General features: G+C 44.2%; 1 protein-coding gene across 1 annotated transcript; it reads right to left on the bottom strand.

Annotated features, from left to right (window-relative positions):
* Positions 1-461: 461 nt before the first annotated feature.
* LOC105540481 (serine protease 44-like) lies at positions 462-3,592 on the bottom strand. The gene is made up of 5 exons (XM_011981145.1): positions 3,328-3,592; positions 2,830-2,989; positions 2,216-2,481; positions 1,265-1,428; positions 462-698 (listed from the first exon to the last, which is right to left on the bottom strand). The coding sequence occupies exons 1-5, from the start codon at positions 3,590-3,592 to the stop codon at positions 462-464; spliced, it is 1,092 nt and encodes a 363-aa protein (XP_011836535.1).
* Between the last annotated feature and the right edge of the window lie 5,655 nt (positions 3,593-9,247).

Below are 9,247 nucleotides of genomic sequence, written 5' to 3'. Positions count from 1 at the left end.
CAGGGACCTGGTAATGCCTCCTTCACTCTCTGAGCAATCACCCAGCTGGCTGGTTTCTCAAAGTCTCAGGTGGGAGCCCTGACACCAGAACCACGTTGAACGCTTGCTTCACCATTGATGATGTCTCTTCTTTGATAGGTGTTCCCCCAGATATTGATGAGTCACCGTGGCCCACCTGGCAGGGCGGCTGGCCCTCTAGCTGCAATCAGTTCACTCCCTCCTTCCCACCAGCCAGAGCACAGCCCTGGTGCAGGCATGGCTGAGGCAGGTGACCAGAGCACAAGGCAGGGGTACTTTCCAAGGCCCCAGTCTCCCTGCCATGCTCTATTGTATGGATCTCCAGAGGGCCCGTGGATTCCAACTGGGATTTGTGGAAAAGGCACTCAGAAGGAGTGGGAGGTTGGTCAGAGGAGATACCTAAGTGTGAGACTCAGAAACAGGGAAAATAGAATGGGATCCAATCACGGGGTCACCAGGATGCCCAGGGGCATCATCAGACACAGGACTAGGATGAGGGAGTCTGCTGAATTCAGACAGGAAGCTTGTCTCAAGTGATGAATAATCCATTTCTTGTAGAAACTAACTTCTGTGTAAACTCCAGGGTATCCTTTGTTACTGCAGCCAATGCCCCAGCTCACAATCCCCACCTGGAACCATGTGCCATTTAATTCACAGACCAGGGGCCCCCCAGAATCTCCCTGGAAAAAGAAAGATAGTCACTGTAGGAAAGAAATAGCATCCACATCAGAGCAGGCTAATGGCACTGCAATGGGCTGCAGAGCTAGGCACTCAGGGGGCTTCCCCAGGAACCCCTAAGACCCTCCCTAGCCTTGGGTATCTGTCAGTATGAGATCTGAGAATTGACAATTTCCAATAAACCAAAATCATGTACCTACTAAAAAGGTGTGTTCCAAAAAACAGAATATACATAATGAAATCGTGCCTACTCTGAGACAATGATGAGTCAGGGGCTTACCTGAGTACACTGCCTGCCACACAGAAGGGGCTCAAGACATGGAGCATGTATCGTTGGTGGGACCTGCCTGATTCACCCCTCCTCCCACTCCAGGCTGTGTCAGCTGCTCTCTCCTGAAGGATCAGGTAGGCTGTCCAGGAGAGCCTTGGTGGCTTGTCCTCATGTCCCATTACCATGAATAAGGGTAATGGAGAGGCTAGGAGATAACCCAGGCCCTACTGGCTGGGGATGAGGAAGCTTTGAGGAGACCATTACAGTGCTGAGGTAGCAAGAGGCCCATGAACTGACCTGACAGGAATCCTTCCCTTGGTCATTATAGCCACAGACGGTCCCCTTCTTGACCATTTCATTCCTAATTCTCATCTTTTCCTTGAATACCTTATTACATTTCTCATGAAGCATAATGCTTAGTTCAGCCTCCTGAAGCTCAGTTACTATCTTTTTTGATGAATCTGCAGAGAGACAATTTACAACTGAGTGGGTCTGCATAAGTGGGACAGGACAGGAGAACCCCTTACCCACTCTGGGTCTCAATACCGTGTGTTCACACACAGACACCCTCTTAGGCATTGGATATTGTCCCATTTGACAAGGGAAGATATGAGGCCCAATGTTGACATGGGGAGACAAGGACATAAGATCCAAACAAAAACAGGGGAAATAAGAACAGACGGGAAAGGGAAGGCAAGGCATTACCACCCTGAGAAACCAAAACCAAGCATCTGTCACTCTGAATAGTAGTACTAATAGTGACACAGTATCCTGTACATCAGTAAAGCATCTATACTTTCTAGAGCAGGATCACAGACTGTCAGACAGGTAATGGCCCGAAGGTACCAAATCCAGCCTCTCCCCAAGGGTAGGAGGCCCTACACCTCACTGACAGGTCTCTGGCCTCTTCTCATACACAGGAAGCTCCTTATCTACCAGGGTAGGTACTTCCTGGGAGGGACACCTTAAAAGGGCAGACAGCTAGCTCATCACCCCCAGAGTTAAAATCCACCCGAGAGAGAACCCACCATGCCTGGCACCCAAATCCCCAGGTCCTGACAAACTAAAAGAATTTCATAGACCCGTTGTTAAAATTATTCCCTGGCAGCATCTACTGCACCCTCCTCCCTGACTTACTAAAAAAAATCTGCCTCCCTGTCCCTCCCTTTAGCTTGTAGATCAACCCCAGGGCACCAAGCAACATTTTCCCTGGTCTGGGGCTGCTGTAGTCTTGCTTCATAGTCTCACCTGTTTCATTCACTTTGCCCCATCCTGTCACCCAGCACTTCGTATCAGCTTGTACCATGAAAGCCTGTTCAGGGAGGCACACAGGCTGGATGTGCGAGGAGTAATTCACAGGGAAGTGAAGCAGAGCAAGGGCAATGTCATTTTCAATTATCCCAGAAGACGTAAAATATCGGTGGATAACGATGTCACGAACTGGGACTACAAGTGCTGTTTTGGAGCGATGATGCACATTTGTGTCTCCCAGCTTCACTCTGTATTCCAGATGACTGCAGGAAGATCCTCCAGGGTCTACACTCTGCTTCCACACCTTCCAGGTGCTTCCCGCCTGGTACCATCTTCCTATGCCAGCCAGCAGCTACCTCCCTCTTTCCAAACCACATCCCTCCAGGACCCCTGACCACTTTAGCCGGTGGTCTCCAGATCAGCTGCGGCAGCAGCAGCACCTAGAAACTTGTTAGAAATGCTAATCATCAGGTCTCACCCAGACTGGATAAAAACTATGGGGCTGTCACCCCCTTTTACAGATGAGGAAGAGGAGGTTGAGGAAGGGGGACAGACTGGCTCCAGTTCCCGCAGCCTGATCAGGGCCCAAGCTCTGAGCCCCAAACACTCACCCAGAAATGCAGTGGGCGGCAGTAAGCACCCAGCGCCTGGCAATAAGGGAGCCTCCGCAGATGTGTCTGTTGCTGGTGGTCTGCAGGCTCACCTGCCAGGGCCACTTCCTATCTGGGCTCCTCAATCCTCCAATTATCCTTGCAAACCGCTTGCCGCAGGCTGGGGCAGGTCAATGAAAGGAAGGGACTAAAAGTAACGCTGCTGTAGCACCTTCACCATGAGCCTCAGAACCCTCAAAGCAAGGCCTGCATCCCCTGAGGCTCTTTGGAAAATGGCTGTATCCTCCCAGGTCTCAGGGAGCCGCTCCGCCCCTGGACAGATCGTGTCCCCTGAGCCCCTCCTCCTCTAGGGCAGGTCCCCTCCCCCTCAAACCAGGCCAGTTCTCTGCGGCTGGGCATGGCCCAGAAGCGTCACCTGACGTTTAATGCTACTGTCCCGTTGGTCCATGTTGATGATAGTGTGTGGGATTGCCAGAGCCTGGTAAGAATCAGACTCACCTGAGGGAAATAACACCGGAGCGGGGGTCACTGTCTTCCGTCTGGACTGACCGGCCGCTTGGGATCCTGGAGCCCCTACAGGTGGCGGCTCCCATCCGCTCGCTCCGGAGTCCTGGCCGCCTGGCCCTGAGGGGAGAGCGGAGGGGAAGAACAGTGCTACACCTCCCTGCGCACCCGCCCTGCCCGCCCGGGCCTCGTCGAGCCATGGCTGAAGAAGCAAGAGCCAGGCCAGGAGCCCGAGGGAGCTGCCGCCCTGGGACGCCATGGATACTGCCGGCAACCTCAGCCTCCGTGGTGGCGCCGCCTCGCAGCGGTTTCCACGCCTGCCATGCGTTCTGGCTGGAGGCTGGAGCGCCCGCGAGGGACGAGGGGGAGGGGCCGGGACACCGGACCGTCCGAGGGGCGGGGCCTAGGCGGGGTCGCGCCGTGCAGTCCTGACTCAGATGAGTCCTCTCTTCGCAGCTCTCCGTGGACTCAGGTCCCTCCACCTCATCTGGCGCCTCCCTGGCATTCAGTGTCTCCTGGCCTAGGTCCCTGGCCTCAGAGTGGCAGCGGTCCAGCCCTTTGTTCATACAAAGACGCGTCCACTACTCTACGGCAGAGCTTCCTCCAGGCCAGGACTTTACCAGAGTCTCCCTCCCTTATTTGTCTGCAATAAAATTTAAAACTCTTTAACATGCATGTTGCACTTAACATTACTAACCACTGCGTTAGAGACGATACTGCTACCTTTTTGAAAATCAACACCCACATGAAAAGATGTTCAACATTGAGGCAGGATAGATAGACCATGTCCTCGGGACGCAGCAGCCGTGATGACCTTTCCACAATCAACGCCATAAACCTCAGCATTCGCATTGTAATTGAGCTCATTCAAGCAAAGCTATCTTCAGCAAGAAATTTCCCCTGTAGAGTGCATGCACACTTCGATTTTACCTTTCTCAAACTGACCCTTCTTTCATTATCACAGTAAAAAGCACACCCCGGGTGTAGATTTCAGATGCTGATGAGACGTGCGATGTATGAACAAGTATGCACAGCTACTGTGCATGTACACCCATAGGACCACCCAGAACATGCTTACTAATAACACCTCTTTCCACTCCTTATAAATAACCATGTAATACTCCCATAAAGAGAGTCTCCCTAGTGCCAGTCTTCACTGTCTCATCCTTATAAGCAGACCACTCTGAATCATCTCTCTCTGAGGGTGTACTGTCTATTCTGCACTTAACTTTCAAAATATTCTTTTCCCTTTACAATAAATTACTCTATGCTCCATCTCCTTTGCTATGCATCTCTTATTTAAATTTTTTTAAACTAAGAAGACAAGAACCAAAGTATCATAACAACTGTCAAGAGCATCATGAGTCAATAACAAAATGGAAATTAAAACCACAATGAGATATCACTACACACCTATCAGACTGGCTAAAATAAATAATAGTGACAACATCAAATGCTGGCATGGATGCAGAGATATTGGATCACTCATACATTGTGGTGGGAATATAAACTATTACAGCCACTCTGGAAAACGGATTGGCAGTTTCTTATACAACAAAATAAGCAATTACTATACAACCCAGTAATTATACTTCTGGGTATTTATCCCAGAGAAATAAAGATGTTCACACACACAAACCTGTATAAAAGTTTGTAGTATCTGTACTCACATAGCCAACATCTGGAAACAATCCTGTAATGAACAGAATAATGGCCTCCCAAAAATGAGCACACTCTAATCCATGGAACCTGTGAATATTTTACCATACATGGCTAAAAAATGTGATTAAATCAAGCATATTGAGACAGGGGATTATTCTGGATTATCCTGGTGGGCTCAATGTAATACCAAGTATCCTAGAGGGAGGAAAGAGAGTCAAAGTCAGAAAAAAAAGATGTGATGTCAGAAGCAGAGGTCAGAGAGAGAGTTTTGAAGATGCTATACTGCTGACTGCAAAGGTTAAAGAAGGGGCCACAAGCCTAGGAATGCAGCAGCCTTTAGAAACTGGAAATGGCAAAGAAACAGATTTTCCCCTAGAGCCTGCAGAAGGAAGACAGCTGGCCAACACCTTGATTTTAGGACTTCTAACCTCTAAACTACAAGATAACACATATGGGTTGTTTCAAGCCACTACATTTATGGTAAATTATTACAGCTATAATAGGAGATGAATACAAACCCTAATGTCCTTCAGTGGGTGAACAGTTAAACAAATAGTGGTACATTCATACCACAGAATACTACTCAGCAAAAGATAGAATAAAATATCAATAGAGGCAACAACTTGAATGAATTTCCGGGGAATAATGCTGAATCAAAAAAGCCAATCCCAAAAGGTTGCATGTTGTATAGTTCCATTTATATAACACTCTTGAAAACATAAAATTTGAGAAATGAAAAGTGGATTAGTGATTGTCCAGAGTTAGGGAGGTAGGCATGGTTTTGTAAAGGCAATACAAGGAATACTCTGGTAATGAAATTGTTTTGTGTCTTGACTATGGTGGTAGAGACTCACACATATGATTAAATTGGATAGAATTATACATACATCTTGACTTGCACACCCTCACAAATTAGCACAAGTAAAATTGGAGAAATCTGAATAAGATAGATGGATTGTATCAATGTCAATATCCTGGTTGTGATGTGGTACTATCATTTCTCAGGATGTTACCACTGCGGGAACTGGGTAAATGGTATAGAGGATTTCTATTATTATTTCTTACAATTGCATGTGGATCTATTCAATTTCATAAGTTATCTCAAAAAATTTTTTAAACTTAATTTATAAAACAACACACTTAATCATAAAGCTTTAATAGTATAAAAATCTGGCCAGGCTCAGTGGCTCACACCTGTAATCCCAACACTTTGGGAGGCTGATATGGGTGGATGACTGGAGCCAGGAGTTCAAGACCAACATGAGCAACATAGCGAGACCCATTCTTTACAAAAAAATAAAAACTAGCCAGGCATGGTGCTATACACCTGTAGTCCCAGCTTCTCAGGAGGGTGAGGTGGGAGGGATCACCTGAGCCTGGGATGTCGAGGTTGCAGTGAGCCATGATTTCACCACTGTACTCTAGCCTGGGCAACAAAGCGAGACCCTGTCTCAAAATAAAACAAAAGAAATAAAGATAAAAGTTTGTATACAGTATTGTTATTGTCTAATCTTGACCCCAGAATATACACTTCTAAAACCAATTAGCCTATCTGATATAAACATTAGCAATATATTATTATTATTAAGGCAAGTTATTTTCATTGTAGAAAAATAAGAAAAAAAACAAGCAAACCAAAGAGGGAAATCTCATTATCTTCACAATTGGGCACATATTTTGGAGCCCATTTTTTCATTTAACAATATATTCTGTTAAAAATCTAAAAAAGCTAAAAAAAATCAACCTCAGAGTACAATTTGCCATCTTTTCTAGTCATCTTTAGGTTTACTGATCCAACCTTTGTTTATCTCAAAACGTATTAGAATACTTCTTTTGAAGTCATTGTATATTATTTCCTTGAAGGAGAAACATTCTTTGCTGCAGTCCGATCTCAACATCCAAGTTCTAGATCTTAAGCCATGTCCAGGCAACATTTTTCACAATCTCTGCTGTTTTTCTCCTGTGCAGTTGATGAATTCAACCCAATTACAACCATGTTAAAGAACAGACTTGCTTTGTTTTTTTCAGCATCCAGAACCATATGGGAAGCTATGATTATCTCTTCATAGGTGGATGAACAGATTAACCAATAATTGTAATACAGTATGATAAGTATCTTGAATGAAAGACATGTTTGATACCTTTTGAAAGCCAATTTTTCAGTGACTATCAACATTTAAAATAACATCCTACCTAGTAATTTCTCTGCTGGTTTATTCTATACAGATATCCTTTCAGAAAACATACCAAGTATGCCAAAATATATATAACAAGGCCCTGCAACAACTGTTTGTAATAGGAAAGCACCATTTAAAAAAATGTAAATTCTTATCAATAAGACGCTGGTTATAAGGAAATATCTTCATGACCATGGAGTAAAGAATTATTTCTTATACAAGATACAAAAAACACTGACCATGAAGAAAGATTAATAAATGTGACACCTTTAAATTAAGAACCACTGTTCATCAAAAGGCACCATAAAAATTTGTGGAAAAAATTAAAAGCCACGTGGTGGGGGGAGATATTTGCAACACACATAACCAATTAAAAACCAGTATTGAGAATATCAAAAGAACTGAAAATCACTCACAATACGGCAGATACCTTGAAGGCGCTGCACAAAAGAAGAAATACAAATGGCCAATAGGAGTGACAAAGGAAGATTCAGAAATAAATGCATTTAAAAAATAAATAAGTTTCTTTGTAGGGTGCGAGAAAGTCAGACCTCAGAAGAATTGATTCGTCAAACCTATACAGTGAGCATTTAAAGGAAAAAATGCCATAAAATTACCAAGATCACCAGGCTTAAATGAGTCTGTTCAAACTGAGAACACAGCAACTTTCTCACATGACCATCATGTTCACAAAGGTTATAACATATATTGAGACATCAGCAGAGTAAAATTAAGAGACAAAATCATTTTTGTTTTGTTTTGAAGTCTAGGTTTGCAGGAATATTGACAGTTTTATTAGTTTGGTATCACAATTAGATAGGATGCCCCTGTTACATTTTGGTTTATTTCTGGAATCAATCCCCTGACTATGCCATGGGGAAATACTTGGGCATTAGAAGTAAGGTAGAGTGTTGGTTTTTTATTTACAGACCCCCCTTGTGGTAAAGTTCCTTCCATTAGGGCAAATTTCACCAAATGAGTTGCTTAGAATTTTCTGATTCCATACCATTAATTCAAGAGTTTTGTATTACTCAACCAGTTTATTTACAAAGGAATAACAAAAGGCATTGTTTAATACATAAAGACCTCTGTGACAGACTGCAAAAATGACCACAATACTTTGCAGTTCCTCCTGTCAAGAGACGGAGTCAGCCTGCGGTATAAGCAGCCTTGTCACCGGGGATATATGACCTGGCAAATACCATGGTGCTAGAGTTTGCCATGGTTAATTAAAATGCTGTAAAGAGTCTCTGATATGTCATACCTAGAGAGTCACAGTGTAGATCTCTCAGTTCTGGAGCAAGATCATACCATCTGCAGCAAAGAAACTACATTATTTGAAAAGCAACTCCTGACACACTACTAAACCCTAAAGGAAACTAAGTGCCAGACCACAAAACATCAAGTGACCAAGAAACTGGAGCTTCCTATCATAAGGTAGATATTTAGTCAGACTCACCAAGTCATAGACTCAATTGGACTAAACAGCAATCTATCATTCAATGGAAGTGATACTTTGGGACTGGATTATGACAGGTCTTGAAGACACAAGTAAGTTACACAAAGAGATGAACTAGACCCCCATGTCACCTATTTGTGATGTATTGAAATGTCTCCCTCAGTTTACACTCATAGCCTTATGGGGAGCATCCTAGCTAAATTAGGAGGAAAAACCTGTACTTGGTTCAAAAATGAACTCAAAATCCTGTGCCAGCTGAAAATAGGCTGCTATTGCATTCTATCCCTGTATTAGTCAGGATTCTCTAGAGGGACAGAACTAATAGGATTTTATATATATATATTTATTTATGTATGTGCGTGTGTGTGTGTGTATATGTATATATATGGGAGCTTATTAAGGAATATTAACTCACACAATCACAAGGTCCCACAGTAGTCCGTATACAAGCCAAGGAGCAAGGAAAGCCAATCCAAGTCCTAAAACTGAAGAACACGGAGTCCAATGTTTGAGGGCAGCAAGCATCCAACACAAGACAAAGATGTGGGCTGGGAGGCTAGGCCAGTCTAGTCTTTTCACGTTTTTCTGCCTACTTTATATTGTAGCCATGCTGGCA

This window comes from Mandrillus leucophaeus, unplaced genomic scaffold (genome assembly GCF_000951045.1).
Source record: "Mandrillus leucophaeus isolate KB7577 unplaced genomic scaffold, Mleu.le_1.0 Scaffold22, whole genome shotgun sequence".
NCBI lineage: Eukaryota > Metazoa > Chordata > Mammalia > Primates > Cercopithecidae > Mandrillus > Mandrillus leucophaeus.
This window is presented reverse-complemented; position numbering and strand designations above follow the sequence as displayed.